Source organism: Lepisosteus oculatus, chromosome 6 (genome assembly GCF_040954835.1).
Source record: "Lepisosteus oculatus isolate fLepOcu1 chromosome 6, fLepOcu1.hap2, whole genome shotgun sequence".
Taxonomy (NCBI): domain Eukaryota; kingdom Metazoa; phylum Chordata; class Actinopteri; order Semionotiformes; family Lepisosteidae; genus Lepisosteus; species Lepisosteus oculatus.
Window position 1 is genome coordinate 56,153,158 of NC_090701.1, and position 21,015 is coordinate 56,174,172.

The 21,015-nt window shown below is 36.2% G+C and overlaps 1 protein-coding gene across 7 annotated transcripts in view; it reads left to right on the forward strand.

Annotated features, from left to right (window-relative positions):
• ptprma (protein tyrosine phosphatase receptor type Ma) overlaps positions 1 to 21,015 on the forward strand; it is a 238,809-nt gene that overhangs the window by 174,082 nt on the left and 43,712 nt on the right. For 3 of the 7 annotated variants that reach the window (XM_069191608.1, XM_069191610.1, XM_015353612.2), the window contains one exon: positions 794 to 823. The exons of the other annotated variants lie outside the window; for them this stretch is intronic. In XM_069191608.1, the coding sequence (XP_069047709.1) occupies positions 794 to 823 (30 nt within the window). The remainder of the gene's footprint in view (positions 1 to 793; positions 824 to 21,015) is intronic. 7 annotated transcript variants of the gene reach the window in all.

Genomic DNA, 21,015 nt, shown 5'->3' on the forward strand with positions numbered 1-21,015 from the left:
TTTTGTTTAAAAAACATGAAAACAACTTAATGTTGAAAAAATATTTTTCAATGGTATATAAAGTGAATAATTGCCTGTCATATGCCTTGCTTTCAATAAATGAGTGAAATTCTACATTTGCTTTTCATGGCGACCTTTTAATTGAAAGTGTTTGCAGTTCAGTGGCTAAGAAAATGTGAGATTGCCGAAATACTCATATGTTTGAATATTAGAATTATTAACATTTTAATTAAATCATCAAGATGTTAATGAATAGTCGTTTCTGTTAATTTAAAGTTTCAGTTAGGAAGTGATATTCCCTTCCTTGGATTGGGGAAAAAAAAAGGTTACTTCATCTGGTTTTTCCATTGATTTGTTACACTTAAATAATTGCCCTGTCAGCGCAAGTTCTTCTAACACCCTTTAAAAAACATCTGACTCTTCTAATCAACCTTCCTTAAAGTTTCCAATTCCTTTTTTTTAACAAATGTAGTCCAATACGTCCAATACGAAACCCTCTTTGATATGAACCCGTCTTTTTGGACTTTCGTTAGCAGTAGATTATCCTGTATGCATATTGTTTTTAATTAATGTTCGCAGTACTCCCTTTCAGAAAGAATTCTGCATTTATTCTATTTTGCATGACATATACCCAGCTGTCACCTTGCCCTCACGACCACTAGTAACCTTCACTTATGCCATCATATCTAGTTTTGTTCATTTATATTTTTAAACATTAATATTTTACTTTTCTTTCCTTCCATTCCATTTTTCCCCACCACTGCTTAAAACCTACCACCACCCCACTTGGCAGAAGAAGCTATCACTCCTACACTTATTACCTGTAAGTAACCACTTTGTGCAACATCAGTGCTTTCTGCCACACTTTTCTATGCATGAGTAAATTACTTCTTAAGATCTAGCTTTCCCCTTTCAAACTGAAAATGTTTGTGTTCCAACCTAAGTATGGAATGAAAACCTATAAAATTCTTCTTCTTAAGAATGAACTTCATCTGTCCTGCTTATATCCTAGTCTGGACACATTTCAAACCTAGGATTGTATAAATATGGCTTCAGTGACAAATGCTGTATAACTCCATTTACAGCTAATCGTAAGCATGACTGCATAGTTTGCAATGTAATTATAAAGTAATTTTAAGAAATAATAAATTTAATAGATAAATCCGTATGCCCCTGTTACAACATGTAAATTCTGTACAACTTAGTTACTTTCTTGATCAAATTTATTATAGACTTGATTGTAATGAATTACAAAAATTAAAGATTTCCAAAACATTAACTGAAATATTTTGATATTTTAAAGAAAAATAATTTGGAGAAAAAAAAACAATATTTTAAATGCCCCTCTAATGTCACAAATATCCATTATCATACAGTAAGTGACTGACTTCTGCCTTTGTGTTGCTTTCTATAGATCATTGGGTACGTTCAGCCTTTATGAAAGTTTTAGTTTGAAAGGGGACCTTCATCTGTACTAATATCTAAGAGGCTTTGAGAAATTCCATATTTTGGGTTTGAGAAATCTACACAGAAGCAAGAAGCAGTTTTTTTTCTTTTGAAATATATTTATTACCATGAGGAAAACTGCTTTCTAAAACTTCTTTGCATTGATCCACAAGAATGGCTAGAAATCCCTTCCTCATCTATTCCAGCATTAAAGAAAAAACTGGCATGACAGAAAAAAAATGCTGTAACTTTGCCTAAAACCACCTTCCTCCCCATCTCTCATTGTTTCTGTTTTTTGTTTTTGTCCTGCAAACCTTTATTTGGCAATTTTTTTCTGTCTTTTTTGACCGTCCGTTTTAGCATGATCACGAAGATGGCATGTTAATCTCCGAAGTTAAGTGCGCGTTCCGCAGCACTAATCATAATCTGTCGTCAGCTGTAGCACTCGACTGCGTGATACTTGCTTCCAATAGATTGTGCTCCAAGATGGTTTGGACCGTGTAAATTAATAATAGTCGGAACCGTGCATTTATGAAATATATAGAAGAGGCTATCTGTGCACATATTCTATGCTGTCTTCACATGTTCATCATTTCTGTGGTAGGAGTTACGTGCAGGTAAAACATGGGTGTATTAGCTTACTGCTGCTGTAGTGAGAATGATCATTATATGACCATGTTTGTCTTATAAACCTCTCTCTTCAGAAGTGTTGTTATTGAAGGGAATATTTTCAAGAGAATTGAACATGCATCATTATTTTTTAAAGAAGACAGGGCATGATGATCATACATACTGTATGTTCTTATTTTTTTACTGTAGTGTGATTATTTCAACTTCATTTAAAGTGCCTTTGCCGCTACATTGTAGTTACAGTTTAGTGTCTAGTGTATGATGACATTAATATCTTTCTTTTCACTGAAGGTTTAAGCAAACCCCACATTTTCATTTATGTAGAATCTGGGCACAGCCCTTTAACCAAAGAGAAACCAGGAGGGAAAGCTGCTAAAAAATAATATTTATCAAACTGATTATTATACTGATCATAGTATGTTATTCTTGACATCTAAAACAATATTTTAAAGCGTTCTCCTCTATTAAAAATCACATTTCTAAAACAGTCTTTGTTAAATTAATCTGTTTTTGACATATATTTCTATTAGAAAAATATCTAGCTGACAGTTCAAATATGACCAGAAATGTTGGTCCTCAAAAAGCTTCATGATTTAAGTATCACACTTTGTACCCTGCTGTTAATTCAGTATTTGGGTAGCTTTGTAAAAATCTCCATATAAATTTGATTTTCATTTCCTACTACATTTTCTTTTGCTACATATGGAATAAATGGTTAGACTAGGTTTTTGATAGCCAAGGGAAGACAATAAAGTTTATTTGGCAGTTCATTTTATTTAATAAAAATAAAATACTGTATGTATTTTGTTGGAGCATGGGAATGAAGTTAATTTACGATTTGGCACATACTGTTGCAAATGGAACCCTTTCATTTTAGTATTTCACTGTAGCTTTCTTTACTGAGCTGGCTAAGAGCATGCCTTTTTGCTTCAAGATATTAATGCATTGCGTAATCTGACGTATGCCAATGTTTCTTTGTTTTATATTAATGAAAATCTCAGTGAACAGTTTTAAGATTACCACAGTGCTCTAATGAGTTTTAGTAGCAGCAGCAGCTAATGACATATCAGAAAAGGTCCATGTTTTGTGACATCTGGATTGCTAATCTCAGGTGCAGCAGAACTGGCGTATTTTAGCAAATTTACACTGACATTTCGAGTTCATGGCCCTTATCTTTGTAGGTGCTGTAGCTTTCTGCTTAAGACATGAAAAAGATAAGAATTTAAAAAAAGTGACACCTTAACAAGATTTTCTTTTTAGAAAAAAACAGTCAATGACTTCCCTTTGGCGTAATATGATAAAATGTTTACAACACCTAATGGTATTTTAGGTATTCCTGTCTAACTTTATTTAAAAATTTGGTTATTTTTCTATTTGAAAAAACATGGAAAATATTTGGTTTACCTGAAAAATTGAGCGCTTAGTATGCTGTCCATGCTGTGTCCCATAAACACTTGCTCTGCTGACACTTTTTTGAGTTGTTTAAGTCAAAGATAGAAAGGACCATCATTTAACTTACAATGTGCTAAATTGCTAAAGATTATGCAGCTCAGTACTTACCCATCCAGCACTGTAAGTTTGCTTTACATCAGTATTCATTTTCACAAATTGAGCTGTTATGTTTCAGCTGGGTTTAATGAAATATTGAACCGAGTGTCTTTGATCCGCACGAGATCACTGCGTGTGGGGGCAGGTGATTTCTGTGCAGGCGAAGCCTAGTTTCTTTCGATTACAAGAGAGTAGTGTTGTGTTTTATACTTATTCTTTGCTGAAATATTAAGAGCAAATTATTTGACTTGTACATCACTTATTCTTGAGGTTAAGTCTGCCTTTCTGCAGTTTCTCTAAGGACATAAAAACTGTTGCAGATCAGTCAGTGCTGTTCAGCCCATCTAGGCTCTTGGCTGCTGTTAGTTAAATTACCTCGTTGATCTCATCTGGCTGTTTATTGGAAGAAGACATTATATATTTGTGACATTAGAAGGATATTGCCTTCAACAACATTGTTCCAGACTTCTACAACCCAAAGAAGTGCCTACTGGTCTCATTTTTAAATGCACTTCTGTGTACTTTGTCTTCTGTTTCATCTTTCACTGCTAATTCTTAATTACTGTCAATTTAATGTAATTGTTATTTATATTGTAATTATATTCAGTTAGAATTTTAATATCAATTGCTGTAACAATTGCAATGTGTTACAATCCATTATAATTACAATTATCATTGCAATTACAGTCCTAAAGCATTAAACTCTGTGTCGTACTCCAGACAAAAATCCTCTAAAAATCTTTTGTAGGTTTCTCTGTTTAGTTTGAACAGAGAAAAGTAAAAAAAAACACATAAGGATGATAGAGAAAAAATTATGAATGGACATAAATCACAGCTTTCTGTTTTAAGCTGGTTTCCCTGTGTACAAGTCGTAAACTTCATTATTTCAGTGTGGTTTCTGTGCTGAAAGACAGAGCCATTAAACACAAGCATTTAACTGAATGTGCCGAAGTGCATGAAAGCCTTAATTAAATCCTACAAGCAGGACTTACACAGAACAAGAATTAAATTAATTGCAACAACGAATGCACATTTGTTTCACTGACAGGCCCTGCATTTTGATGGAAAAAAAGGCAATCTCGGTCTTCTTATCTGAGTTGGGAATATGCACAATCACTTTTCATTAGGGTGATGGGTCGTTGCTATGTGTCTTCTCAGTCTCACTGTTTACATGATAATGACCTCTCGAATTCAGTCGTTTTAGATGGTTTAACACAGGATTCCACTGTTATAAGTGCCTCGACATAAAAGAAGCTGTCTATCTGTCTGCCCCTTTTCACCTTGTGTTCATCTAAGGATAATTAGTAAGTAGCCCAAGTAAATGCAATTTGAAGAGTTTGCAAGCTAGAAATGTTTAGTGCTTGCCAAGAAAAACAAACTAATTCACTAGTTTTCAGATCAGTCATTTATTTAAAAAAAGGACTTTTCTAATATGATAAAAAAAAATGTGGGAAATTCTTCAAAATCCTTCGATATTCCTTCTTCCTAATCTTCAGTTTTTAATGGAAATTTATGGAACTCCTCTGGAAAATGTTTCACAATAAGCCCTCGTGAATAGCTTTTAAATTCTGTCAAGAACACAATTCTGTCTCTTTGAACACAAAAGAGAATTCTGACTTGTTTTGCATGTCTGTCCATAGATGCATCTGAAATGTTAACTTACTTACTAGTGTATGATTTCCCAAAAAGAGACTAAATCATAATTACATGCACTGTCCTGTTGAGTTAAATGTACACTTACAATCAGTTACAAGGCTATAGATACAGTAGCTCTCATAAGTAATCAGGGCATGACATAAAATAAATAGAAGGAGGCCATTCATGTCATGCATTTCTTTTGGTTTCTAATTGATCGTAACATCTCATCCACCCATTCACTGAAGTCAGCCGTAGTATCAGCTTTGACAACAAGATAGCTTGTTCCAGACTTTCACTACCACTTATGTAACAATTATATATTCCACCCCTTACTATCCATCTCTTTACTCCGGTTTCAGGGTTGATTCTAATGGAATCCACTGGGTTGACTTTGTCAATATCTTTGAGGCTTTTGAGTCTTTGAATCAAATCCCTTCTTAGTCTTCTCTATTCAAGATAAAAAAGATTCAGCTCTTTTAACTTGCCAGTGTAGGACAGTTAAAAGAATGTACCTGGTTGCTCTTCTTGGGACTGATTGTCTCTCTTGAGATGAGAGCTTTGTTAAAATATTGAATTAGCCAGGAGCTTATATGTTATGTGGTTCTTTAAAATGAGGATCCTGAAACAGAACTGGGGGCCTGTTGGTTAAATAGGTTACTATGGCTCCTAAGAGCATGATGAAATAGGATGTTAGTGTATCCATGATTACCATTCACAAGAAGGGGCATTCTGGGAAGACAATCGCCTTGGAACTTTTCACACGTGATTGACTACAGACTTCAGAACACAACTACTCTGTCCGCTGTGTGTTGCAGCAAGCTGTGGGATCCTGTATATCAGTCACAGAATAGGTAAGATAAGTGAAATGACAAATGTCTTGATCACAGTAGATGGGGAAGTTAAGGTTGTCCAGATGTGTCAAGCCTGATAGCACCCCTGTTTTTCCTGGTAATGTCTTAATTATCAAGTATTTACACCTCACTCCAAAGAGTGACTCTTTACATGATGATTTCTCCTCATCATGTTTGGGCAGCATTCTGACTTTAGCAGCACAGTATTAAGAGGGCCACCTGCTGGTCTGTGGCTGCACGCATTACCTCGGATACCTGGCATAAGCTGAAACAAATACAAGTGCCACAAAAGGTTGCAAGATGTGTTCAGCTGTATTGTAAAATCAATTAAAATATGTGATTCATATATATATATACAGTGTATAACACCCTCTAGTCATCAGAATGCGCTGAGGCTTATAAAGCTGCCCATACTGTATTTATTTCAGTTAGCTGAAAGTAAGCATCATTTTCTGCTGAGCTTATTTCCTTCTCGGGATCACTGAGTGTCTGGTACTCTATATTAGGTCAGGCAAAAAGATCATCTGGAAATAATGCACTGCTCAGATCTCTGTATGAATTGAAAGGTCACTGCCAGTGACTGCGTAATCACAATAAAGGCTGTATCACTTTCAAGAATTATTGCTTTAAGTGATGTCCTTAGTCCTGGGATCTGTATATTTAGTTTCAGTATCAATGCAAATGCTGAGTCTCATTTAAAAATAAAACTTTTGAATGGAGTTGTTAGTGCTTTTCGTACTGTTATACAGTATGTACCATATATGGATGTCTTCTGCTAAATATTTTTAAAAAGGAAGTCCAAATAATTCATTTACTCAGCTGTGTTTAAACTGGTTTTGCATCACAGTCTGGTTATGCATTTTTTTTCTTATTTATGGATGGATGCTTTTGACTGACTTTTTTTGGACAAGTTTGCTGACAATTATGGGTTTGATTGGAAACCAAAACTTAGATTACATGTGACTTGAAATGAATGACAAAAAACACTGTTACAAAACACATGGCTACAGTGGCTTTTACTAATGTCTTTACTGTTCCATCCTAGGATTTGTTCCCATGCTTCCTGGTGTTTTTCCTCCTATTATATTTTCGCAAAGCATCTCAACATGGGAACTTGAAACACGGAAAAGATAGACTATGATATTTCCATCCTGCACAATTTACACGTGATGCTTAGTTTTAAAAGGGGGGTCAGTACAGAGATGAGGGTTGGGGAATTGAGAGATTTCATGAATGGTGTATCACATGGTATTACAATACTGCTGTTCTGATGTCAGAATGTCCAGGACTTCTCTAGACTATTAAACTTTACTCTGGACCCCAATATACACTTGGATGGTCAGTCCTTTTTAGAAGAACAATTCTAATGATATTATTTTTCAAAGAAAAATGCTTTGAATTCTTCAGAGAAAACACAATTATAAGATTTATGCAGACAGGTACAGAAAATGTATATATGCAAAAAAATCCAGCCGAGACTGGCTGACATTCTTTAATATCCATCACTAAATGCGCAGACTTCAGTTTCACACCATATATTTCCTTATGATAGGAGAAAATATCAAACAATGAAGAAATCTCTTTGAGAAGTTGATATGACAGGGAACCTTGAAAGAGTTTTTGAAAAGAATGCTGCAGTTGCAGAGAGGAAATTGTGAGTTTATTTGCTCCGAGAATAAGCGTCTGTTAGAAGAAAACTGTTGAAATGGTGTGGTGCCAGCTGTAAATCACAGAGGTACCAAAGTGAACATTTGTATAAACAGGAGTTATAGTGAAGACAGCCATTCGCTGGTACAATGTAACACCCTCAGGAAGGTATCTTGCAGAGTAAGTTTATTTTTAAACATAATATAAATAAAAACATCATCATAAACCTAATCACAGAGATTTTTAACTCGCTTGTAACTAATGCAGTGCAGTACTGTAGAGTACTCAGAATCGTAACAGGAAGGTTGTAGGTTCGAATTGTGGGTGGGACATTGCTGTCTTATCACTCAGATCACTTCAGTAAAGCATCCAGTTACAGAATCTGATACAAACATAAATTGGTGTGACAGTCAGTTGGACAGAAGCACCAGCCAAATAATTTATTAAAATAATCTGGGGAATCTGATTATCTCCTCAGTCCTATAGAAACAGTCTAAAATGACCAGCACTTCACTTCTTTGACTCATGAACCTATATACATTCGAATGGGTGAAGAAAAGTTGAATCTCAGCATAAAGTGGAAAGAAAAAATCAAAACCTTAAATGTTGGTTGTACACAGTGTGTACTCACCCCGTTTGCTATGGCAAAAAGTTCAAGCGCACAAAATTACTTACTTACAAGTCACATAATAAGTTGAATGGTCTCTGTATGCAGCAGAAGTGGTTCAGATGATTTCAGATGAATAGGTCCGTCTCTGTAAGGTCCCTCAATCAGGTAGTGAATTTTAAGCAAACTTTACGTCAGTCGTGAAGACCGAGGAGCCTTCAAAACAACTAATGAGTGGTATTAAAAATGTCAGAGACACTGAATAGCACTTTGAACTGTGAAGTTGATCATTAAGAACTGCGTACCAGACATTGTTTAAATCAGGCCGCTCAGTCTGCTGAAGTCCTGAAACTGGGATAACTCACCTTTCAACAAAACAATGACCCAAGCATAAGGCCAGAGCTACACTGGAGTGGCCTAACAGGATGAAAGTGATTGTCCTTGAGAATCCTTTAACCAGGTTAAAGTCATGATGTGAATCCAATAGAAAATCTGTAACAGGTCTTAAAAATTACTGTTCATAAATGACAGTATATCTCAACCAGCTTGACAAAACTTTGCAGCTGCTATAAGTTTGCATAGAAGAATGGATGAAAATGACAGAATCCCTTTCTGCAAATTTGCCCAAAAAGCCATAGCTGTAACTGCCATCAAAGGTGCTTCCATCAAGTATTGATTCAGCATTTTTAGTTTGAGATTTTTCTTTTGCTTTTTTTTAACATTTAATTTCTTTTAATGCTCAAAGTGTTTGGTTTAAGCATTTAAGTTTTGACTAAGAATATTCACTTTAAGAAATGTCAATTATGTGTGATTTGGCTAAGTGGTACACCTTTGGGTGTATACTTTTGCAAGGTACTAGATATAAGCTATATTTTACCTTTATAAATAAGAAAGTCTGAGGCTTTTAGAAGATCCAGAGTTCAGCATTTAACTTGGCCCCAGGCAGCCACAGTCCATTAAGTTTAACAGCACATCTAACTGGTTCAGCCTGCTGTACTTATACTGTATAGCTTGCACCACTGCCTTTTGCCCTCGCTAAAACGAAATGCTCATACTGCAAAAAGACTGTCCTGCCTGCAGTCCCCTAGACATGTTGCCTGTGTGTAACAGAAATGTCTGATATCAAAAATACCTAACTTTGGCCAAAAGGTGTTACAGTATATTCCATGTAATTGACATTACTTTAAGTGAAACTAATACAACAAAAAAATGAATGGCTATATTGCTTTTTAATTTAGATTATACAACACAATTTTTAAGTAATATCGAATCTTAATATTGTAAAAGAAAAATCAGAATGTCAACCTCTATTCTAATCCTACAACCATATTAATAGATATTGCCAGAAAAGGCACTTCAAAAATCTTTTTTTTTTCATATAAGTATTCTTCACACTGAAATGAATTATGCTGACAAATTAGGCATTGACTGCCTTTTTTAATGATTGCAATGACTTTATATACAGTTTTTAAAACTGTAATTAGATTAGAAAATGAATTATTGTGACACATTTAATATTTAATAACCTAGTATGAGTAAAGTCAGCATCCAATATCAGAAATGTGCTTATTCCTGGTTAAGGGCTAGAGCCTATCCCAGAAACAGGGGTGTATCAGGATGCATGTTAATCCATCTAAGGGGGAACACACAAGCACTACGACTTTAACTTGAATTGTTTCTCAACCTAGGAATCCTGTCTGCATAATTATAGTAAATTTTAATAGTGTGTTTTACTCATTAACTTCCATAACCTTTTTCCAAGCTTTTCTTTTTGCAATTATAAAATCCAATTAACGTGTAACGTGCAAGTACTGTATATAGACCATTGGCGTCTTGTATCACAATGTTTTGTTAACATGCCCTTCATAGGATGCATAAAGGCAAGTTCAATAAATATACTGTAGAAGCTGTATCATTGACAAGTTACTACAGTGTATGCAAGCAATATTTATGTAACTTTTATATGTACCGTTCCAATGTCATTGTAGAGATATCAGAATTGATTGTGCAGCTTTTGACAAATGGTGTATGGTAAGCACATGTCATTTGGACTTGTCAATTATTTATACACTCAACTTGCGGCTATAACCCCTGCATATTATTCAAAGACCTGGAACAATACTACAGTTTCATTCAGTGCATGCAGTTGTTTTATCAGGTCACACCAGTGTCACAGGGGTCAGACAGCAAAATTCAGATGTTCCGGCTGTGAAGCCTTCTTCGGGTGCCATCCGAAGGAATAAACCTTTACTTGCACCTCTGCAGCTTTCGCATGCTGACACAGCTGCCTACTTGAAACTTCAGACGTGGTCTCTTTCAATCCTAATGGTATTAAAAACAAATAGGGGTCTGTTTATTGCTAATTTTATGATCTTCAAAACATCTAGGAAGCAACAGGGGGGCACATACTGTAGATGTGCTTGTTAGGTGAATCTGTTGAGCAGTTTCTCTGTTAGGGTGAGCTTTCCAAGAGCAAAGGTCCGGGTTGAAGGGGTGGGAGGTCACCTGTCTTCTCTAATTAGGAGATCTAGAGCCAGCCTGGGATGGTGTAATAGGTGATTCACCTGACCGGTTTGGTATTGTAGGTGTAGTGTTGCCTTCTCTTCCCATCCTTTGAAATAACAAGGACCCTGCCAGCGAGCGGTGAGCTTCCACAGATCCAAAGCGTAGTGTCTGTTTTCAAAGCACGTTTTCATAAAGACTGTGCTTTGTCTTGAGTGCCCGCCAGCGCGAGATGTCACGACCATAATTCCTTTCATTTGCCCAGTTCTGTGCATCCCGAGGAATCCCTTTGGCAGTGGGCCACCCTCGTCCACTCCACCCCCGCCTGGGTGCCATGCAGCACGGCCGATAGAGAAGTGTGGAGCTGCGTCACCTGTTGAGTTCAAGGGGAACGTGAAGAACATTAGAAGGTTGACAAATGAAAGGAGGCCTGTTTGGTAGTGTAGTACATAGGCCAGTGATCCATCGATCTTATCCAGCAGCCTTTTCAAAGAGATTCCTTACGTAGGGCCTGTTTGTACAAACCCGGGGCTCAATTTAGTCAGGACACTGGAGTTAACACGACTACTCAAATTATTCTTACTCTGCGAGTCTGGATGTCACTCTAACATCCAAGGGAAGGGAAGTATTCTCTAGCCAAGGGATGGTTATTCCCACAAATTAAAGCTGTGTTCATCTGAAAAAGTATTGTGCAGTTGCAATGTCTTTTGCTTCCATCCTGATACTTGTCATTTTGCATATATTATAATACACAGTGTTGTTGTAACCACAATAATATCTTGTTTGGGCCTTTACAACACTCATTCAGGATAGTTTCTTCTTTCTCTGAAATGATTGTCAGTGTCTGTTTATAGTTACATAATTACAGTAGGATCCAGATTTCAGCAGATCACAGAGGTAAAATACAATCTTTTATTTTGCTTACATTACTTTAATAAAACAAATTAAACTTTAGACCTGTGCATGGTTGCATCTATGCTCAGGGCGATTTAGATCGTTTGCTTCAAGAGAGATAGTGCTGTACACGTTGTGATTGCCGTAGAAAATAAATTGTATTATATGCCCATGTTTATTACATGTGTATTGCATGTGTTTGAACACTGAGATTTCTTATGAAATATATTGTTGATTTATGACATGCTCAGCTTGAAAATAACATGAGTAGGAAATGAACTCTGACCACAGCCTTTTTTTAGCTAAAACACTGCAGCTGAGTAACAGTAAACAAAGCTCACTCTTCGATCTTCAATGGTAGCTTTGTAGAACGAAAGAAGAAATGGTACAACTTGTTCCCTTGTGCGGTAGTTTAGAGGCTGTACCATCAGGGTTAACACGAAGCATTTGTTTTTTCCAGGAAAGAGTTTGTTTGCCAGGGAATTACTTTAAGATGTGTTCATACCTTGTCCATCTTGCTGATTAATTCACCAAAAAATGTTTATGTAGTCAACCAGAAATTAAGTATAAATTGCATTGTGCTTTGTATGGATACTTGCATACTAATTGGGCTAAATGGTTCATCTTGGTTCCAGTAATATTAAGGACAGCAGTCCAGTTGTTTAAACACACACAAAAATAGTTTATAAGCATTTTGCACTAATTAGGTGAATCATGCAATATATTCTCAGTATACATGCTATTATTTCTTTAGTTTCTGTTACTCATCTTGGCTCATACCCAAGATGGTCTGTTTTAAAAGATACAGTAATTCTGATGTGGGAAATAGAAGGCAGTCTGAGGAGGTTTTGTGGGCACTTCTCACGATGAAGAATGTCAACTCTTTTATCACTATCAAGGTGGGATTAAGTTCACGTCTATAAACACACAGTGTTTATTGAACTCCACTTTTAGGGTCAGATGTCTTCCTCTTATTTGCATCTTGTCTTCCTAGACTTCTGGCACAGAGAAATAACAGGAATCCGAGTGCTGTGTCTGTTCATTTACTTTCGTGTATTTGTTATCTTGATTTGTCATTCAAGGCAAGGCTGTCAGACACTTTTCAGAGATTTACTTTAAACTCTTTAGTATTCTCTGGTGTGACTACTGGGGGGGGGGGGGCTTTTTTTTTCTTGGGTATGTAAAGAGACAAATGTTAAATTACAGTATCAGATCATAAAGTAAGAAAAGCAATCAAGGGGAGATCACTCGGCCCATCTTATTTGTGTGGTAGTTTAGTTGCCAAGTGAATCTATAAATTCATCTGGACGTGTGGCCAGGAAATCTGTTCTGGACTCAAAACACTTTGTCTAAAGAAGCATTTTCTGGTCTGCATCCTAACATCTTTGATTTGCTACTGAGCCTGAAGTATTCTCTTAAATTGAATACTCTTCAGGATTTGATATAGGTGGATCAAAATCTCCAGTGTTCTAAGCAAAGTCACAAAACCATCACCTAAATCGCAGACTTGGTGAAGATGTGTAGGCCTCAGGCCTTGTTTTCAAACCTTCCAAACCGTTATTGAACCTCAGTTTCAGTTCTGTTAAAATCACCCAGTTGGTCTTCTTCAGTAACATGGGCATGGCTTTGCTCTTTTCTGTTGTAATAGTCTTTGGAATATACTGTATTCATTCAGCATGTTTATTGTTCCTTTTCTCAACCTCTTTTTGTCCCCTGTTGTTTCTAACTACTTCTGCTTTTTCATTTCTTTTGCTGTTGTGATACAGAATGCTTTGCATTTTTTTGCACAGTTTTATTTGTAAGCTACGCTTAGTGTCTCTTTGGGATATAAAATATAAGCATTTTGTCTGGCTGGAATTCAGAAATATAAACTAAAGAACTAAAAGAAATAACACCCTTTTTCAGGAAGTAATCTGCTGTATATTAAAGAATATATTTTATATGCATAGAAGTTGGATATGTTTTCTTAGCAGCACGTCACAGCAGGACCTGTTCAAGCTGTTGAGTGTTTTAAGTTGTGCTTCCTGTTACACTGTAGGGAGAGAAAAAAGGGAAAATGCAAAAACTAAAATCTGTTTTGACTTTTCCTTTGTGTGCATTTTTTCTCCATTATCATATCAATTTGGAGATTGTGAGAATCTAATCAATGGCCATAATGATAAAAAAGACTTTTAAAGAAATTAAAAGCAGATTGGTTTGCTTTAGTTGCATGTCAAAGAAAAAAGAAACAGTTTTGTCATAAGAAAACACAGTGACAGCACCAATTCTGCACACTTTCGACGACAGGCACACCTGTCTTAAGCAAAAACAGTGGAAATTTTGACCATATTCAGCATAATGGCGTTCACCTGCTTGATGAATTCATCTACCTCATATCTGTAAAATATATTTTCATGATGCTGTTTTTAGATTTCTGTGTCCTTCAGTGACTTGGACAGATCCCTGCCCATCAGGGTCTTTTCTGTTTTACCAGCAATATGGTGTATAATCCCCACAAATAATATTTCCTTGAAGTGTTCATCTTGTGTGTAATTTCACTAGCATATACCTGAATATTTTCTGCCTATAGAACATACCCGAAATTACCTCATGGCATGACGTTGTGACAATAACAGTGTGGAAGATAACCCTCTTATCGATAATATATTTGAAACCGATGACTGACAATACTAGATTTAATTTAAATTGGTGTTGAAAAGTAACTCGACTTGGAACATATCAAGCAAATAACGATTTCAAGCATATGCTTTCATGTAAGATAAGGAATTTCAAAAGAATGATTATTAGTTTAAGTAACAGGACATAGTACCTTTGATATGACTCTAGGATCATATAATTTTTCTGCAGGATGAGTAAGACGTAATGACGTTTCTTTAAATGTACAGTATAATAGGATTCAAGGCAGCGATGTTTTTTGCTCCCTATTTTCATCGTCTTTGTCCCCCTCTTTTCATTTCCACTTTCTCTTTGCAACAGGACAGTGGAGCTGTGTATCTGCCAACTTAATTATGATTGGTAGCCTCTAAATAACATGTTCACATTTATTTTCATCTTCTTTATGTGTGTGTGTGTCCATCCAATTGCACTATAAGAGCCCTGACATTTGCAAAGGAATAGGTCTGTCCACCAGTTCTTCAGTTAAGGGTGCAGCGGTTGTCCTCCCGGATGTACAGTATGAATGAAATGATGATGAGGTTGAAAGGCACAAAGGAAAGAGCCTGGGAAGCTCTACCCTGAACTCAAGAAGTGATAAGGCAAAGGCTCTTACACAAAGGGAAACTGCTGGAGTAGAAAATAAGTAATAGCTTGGTACAATGATAACACTATAGAGTAAATGATGAAAAGATCTTCTTGCTTTCTTACTTTAAATTAAATGCTTTCAGAAATAATCTATATGAAATGTATTAGCCTGTGAACTTAGGTAAATAAATACTAAATGATGGTGGCGTTAATTTGAGGTTGGTGTCATGTATAATACATGAGTGAGGATTAAATTAAATGGAAAGGAAGAAAACAGCAGCCTGTTTTCACAGGCTCTACACCAATTTGTCTCATCGAAATGTATGTACAGTAGCGTTCATATTGACTTAAACAAGGAAGCACCAAACTGTGATATTCCATATAAATGACATTTTGCTGTTGTTGGCTCTGTAATTGGAGAAATAAGATATGTTGACTAGCCAGTTTTGACTAAAGTTAGACCTCTTTTCTGTTTCCTGTGCTGTATAGGCATTCTTTAATGTTGCGTGTTTACCTGAGTTTCTGAAATATTTTCACTCCGCTGACAACAAAAATAAAATCAAAACTGACAAACTTTTAAATCATTTCTACGAGTACTTCTCCTTACAATGAATATGTCACTGATTCACCCATTAGGTAGTCCTTAACTTTCTATAGAAAGTGGAATGCAGAGACAGCTATACGACCTGCAGTCAGTTTCATTGTTTACAGTCACTGCTGATTATTTACAACTGAGGAAATAATGTTAATGTTCTGTAATTATTTCCAAAACATACTATATTGTAGAAATTAAGATTTCAAGTTTTTACAGTAAGTTTTCAGGGTGACTCTTTTGTCTGTGTAGACTTTACTCAAGAGATTATTGTGCACCGCACGACAGCTTCAGTGATGGAGAATTTCACTTTTTCTGAAATAAAGTGTGGGTGTACGGTAGCTGATCTTTAATGTAATAGTGGGAAAGCAAGCTCTCAGCTCAGTGGAGTTCTGCAGTCTGGCAAGTTTAAATAACTGGAGTATTGTTTCTAGATCACACTTCACATTACAGGTTAGTCTGTTGATCTTCTTAATGTTCTTGTTTGTTGAAGGGGCAAACAATTAGATATTTGAACCTAAGATTGTCTGGTAGAGTTTCAGTATCATTGCTTTACCAAATCCTCGATCTTTCCTTTAGTGCGGAAAGTTAATTTCCCTTTAACTGCAAGATGGTAAATAAAATCGAACACTCTCTCCGTCTGCTTGGGGTAAATTGCAGATTACACACAATATGACAGGGCACATTAAATGTCAGTTTTGTCAAACAAATTTGTAATAACAGTTAAACTATTAGCTTCCTGTTGGGTCTTCTGAACAAATGACTGTTCCTAGGCAGCGGGAGCTCTATACCATATGGAATACGAACACAGCTAAATTGAATAAACAAGATTGATTTTGAAAAGATAACTGCAGGAACACTTAATTAGTTTATAGCTGTCCATTAACTCGGAATGTATTAAAATGCATTCAGAGGTCACACATTAAATCAAAAGAGCAGTACTACTTACCATGATAAACGCCAAAAGGTTAGGGTGATTCTCTTAACTTCATCCAAGCAAAGGTAACACAAAAGTATAAGATAATACCATTTAGAAGCTCTAATCAGCAAGGGGGAAAACAGTTCTGATCTTGCTATAAAAAGAAATTGATATTACTAAGACTGTAGGAAATTCCTATGAATAATATGGTGTTTGTATAAGTGCAGGGCCTTGCAAAAAATATTGACTTTTTTTAAAATATCTGCTGACAAAAAAATCATTTTGTCTTCAGAAATGTTCTGTTTGAGCATATGAGTTTGCAGTACAAATGCTGATTGCATGCTGAAGTTTTTAAAAGGGTCTGAATACTTTTGCAAGGCTCTGTGTGTGCAATATATACAGTAATATCACCCCATAGTGGTATTTAGCCAGGACACTTTACGAACTGGGCAATGTGATAACTCTAATGGCCAAGCGGTCAGGATTATGGTTTAATAGCTCAAGTGAAGGATGGAGACACACCTAGAGCAAAGTGTTCCCAGTCAGCATACAAGGGAAATTATTTTGAAATTCTGCTCCAGAAAGTCTTCAGCCACTTACTGGTCCATGAACACAGCGTCTAAGAGTAACTCGGTTCTCCATGGAGGTACTGTATCCCCTTCCCAGTTCTGACCAGGCCCAGCCTTGTCAATGTGGTGGTCTGGTTCAGTTGCACATCTGACCGAAACGTCCTCCAGCCGATCTGTTGAGCAGTGCAGATGCTGGCACTTACGGTAATGGTGGCTATGTGTCTCCCCATGGGTGCGGTGCTTCAGTAGTAGGTGAAGGGGTATGTAAAGCTGTTGGACATCCTTGGGGATGGAAAGGGATATACAGTATAAAGGGAAAGAACCTTAATATGATTGCAGTAGGTGTTACGAAGTGGTGGGAATGGTGAACTACATCAGTGTGCGTGCCGCTGGGTAATGGTTTATTTGAATTTTTCTGCTTAATGGCTTCATAATCTCTGCGTAACTGCTACACAAGAGGTTATAATCACATACTCTACGTCATGCTTTACAGGGAGATGCGCAAATGGCATAACGTGCATAATGGCATTTGAAAGAATGTATAGCAATGCTTTTGTATGATGAAACGCTCAAATGAATGTCATGACCTCTTCTGTAGTTTACAGTATGTCATTTGCGCATGTCCCTGTAAAACATGATGTACAGTATGTAATTATAACATTATAACATCTCGTGTAGCAGTTATGAAGGGATTCAGTTGTTACCCAAATGTGCTCTGTTCTACATTGCTTCATATACTAGCACCTTTTCTTTCTCTCCTTTGTACCTGAAGAAGGCTCAACAAGTATTTCCTTTGTGCCTTTCAGCATGGATTAACCTCTCATTTACGTCATTACTTCTGTGAACTGTTCATGAGATCAGTAATGACTAATGAGTCAGGACCACAATTTGACGTGTCGATTGAAGACTGGAACTTCCTAAAACAAAATGTCCCTCGTGAATCCTCTGGGACGTTGGTTGTGGAAATTATAGTCGAGAAGAAACATCTTGATTCTGGTCCAGACGTGCCTCCTAGTCCACCAGCAGCACTTTGTAGTAGCAGTTTTATTTTTCTCATCGAGGTCTCATCACCCTGTGTTGACCAGGCCCAGACCGATGAAACGTGACTGCCAATACTGTGTATTCGCAGTAAAGTGAATTTCCATTGCCAGTAGTGGTAATTTATTTGCATACAGATTAATAATTGAGATGTGAATGAGCTGCTGTTTATTTGTCCTCACCAATAACAGATTGAGTCTTGAAATGTTTAAACAAATTGTAATCATACAAGTTTTTGTCGCCATATTGGCCTTTTTACGTAACCTCAACATTTATATCAGTATGTTTTGGATTAGAATGTATTTGCTTAATTTTTGTGCTGTATGTACTTACTGTAATAGGTACTTTTGAAGCTAAAGCAGTGTTCCACTATCTCAATAATCACTGCAGCACATTGTGTTTTCTTCAGTCTGAATTTCACATGAATAATTCACTTTCCTGGTAAGTGCTTTAAAGGGGTTAATCCAAGGCAACATTGTTTTTTCTTGTAAAAAGTCCCAATTTAAAATTATATTTTAGCAGATGCATGGAAATGAGGCAAAGGAAAGATTTTTATGACAAATCTCAAATTAAACTAAGTATTTTAAAATAAGTGCAGATTCAGATGATCAAATGTAGCACTAAATCTAAGCTGCCATTTGCAAATTAGGCTTTTACATTTTAAAAAGGAATTTTGATCCTTTGAAATTTTATCATCTCAGAAATTCTTCATGTGAAAGAAGCTTTTATTTTCCCTCATAACATTTCTTAATTCGCTTAATATATTGCTAATTTATCACAGCAGAGTGTTGGTGATTTGTATATATAATTATCTCTGCAGAAAAATGGATTAAGTAGCTTTTGCCTCAGATTTAGGTATTGTTTTATTGTGAAGTAATCATTATCATTTTCAAAATGATTATGATGACTTTTGAGTGTATTAAGTGAGTACAGTAGGTGTATTACTTCTGCAAATAAATGAAAAGATCTCTGCATAAACACATTTATGAAAGCAAATGAGTGTAAGAGAAATCTGGAATAAGTCTTTTTTTTTCTTAAGAGCTGCCAGGATGCTATTTCTTATTTCTGACATTGTATTCAAAGCAAAACTACATTTTCTTTCCTGAAATGTTTTTTTTCCACTCTGTCAGTTTTGCATTTATTTCATTTGTCAATTTGTCACCTGCTCTTACTCAGTCAAACAACAGAACGTGAGGTGGCTGGAGTGGTGCAGTGTAGTTCAAAGTTGTTTAGCTGCTGATAGAAGTATAAACTGCTTTCACCTTGCTTGAAAGCCAATCTCCTCTACCAGGGTACTTGTACCTTTGTTTTGCAGCACTGGGTGTATTGAGTGCAGCAGTGATGTGTTTTCGAAACACTCAAAAACCAAATGCTGGTGTATGATCCAGAAAAACTGAGAAACTATGAGGTGCTCCATGCTTACAGAATGTGTTGGAAATATTCTTTTTCTGGCTTAGTGTTTTTTTTGTCTTAACCTTTTCTAAAAGGTTTTATTTACTAGTTTTCAGTTAAGAATTATTAAACAGAAAAACATCAGCTTTTTCTGTTGGAAATCTTTTAACTGTTTTGACTGACAGCTGTTTGTTACTGTCATTAAGAAAATGCACAGTTTCTGCAAATTTTGTAATGTATTAGGTCCTGTTATGAACTACTTCATACTATAGGGAATACTCCTGAAAGATAACCGGAGAATCACTCCATTAGTGAGCTTCGTCTCTAGAACTTCTGCAGTCTTTTTTGCCCTCGGGCTTCTACATAGAAGGAACGCTGATTTGAGCTCTAAGAGAATTGCCATTAGAATTTGGAAAAAATACCAGATTTACGTAACCATTAAGAAAGCGCTGGCTGTGTTAAAGCCGCAGAATCGCTGTCCTTTGTTTTTGTTCTTTCAACGAAGAAATGTGTTTTAATGTCATTTAGAGTTTGCAGGGGACCTCCGCCTTCACAAAATGCTTGCTGGCCGTCAGCTGTTTCAGATGTGTTGGCAGCTTTGAGAAGCTGAACTAACAGAAATGTACACGACCACCCACACAGAGACGCACAAATCACAGGCTAGATGATTCAGGGCTGTTTACTAGTGAGAATTACTGATCAGAAATGAATGGAGTCCAAGAGGTGTGCCACAAACATGGCATAGATTCATCAGCTTCTTGGCAGACGTGACTGGTCTCAAGATCTGTCTCACACAACAGGCTCTCTGTTTTTGCTCCTTAAAATAGTGCAATATGGTGTGGATCCGATCTTCATTTGCCCTGTTACACCACTCGTCTTCTGCACAGGATCTTTCAGATTTATAGTATCTAATCTCTGCTCCTGAATCTTCAGGGAAAATTGGGGCATTATTACAGCACATTATAATAAATACATTCACTGGCTGTGTTCTTTGGATGCTTGTGACAGATTGCATTACTCTGTTTACTGTCTTGCTAGGTGTTCCATCTTTTGCAAGTGGAGTCATAAGTTGCAGCACTGGCAAATTGAACAATAAAGACTTTAATGTCCAAAATGAGAAGATTAAAAATGTAAAACCTACTGGAAAGCTTGACTTAAAAATAATAAAAGTGAATTAGAAGACACAAAACCATCTGCTCTTTTATACAGTATATATGAAAGAGTTCTTTATGTAATAATAAAATTATTAAAATTGTAAAAAAGGAAGACCTATAATTTTGGTCCCAACAGTAAAAAAAAAATATTCTCTGGAATCAGGCCATAAGAAAGCAACCAGATATAATGACAGGTGAAAGGAACTTTTCCTTTTTAATCTTGAAAAAAGGTTGCTACTTTGGGACCACCAGATCCAAGAGTTCAGAATCCTTAAAGGGCTCCAGTGGAAATCTGGAGGAAGTGTATTTCAAACTGAGGAAAGGAGGCACTTCTTAATAGTGATAGTA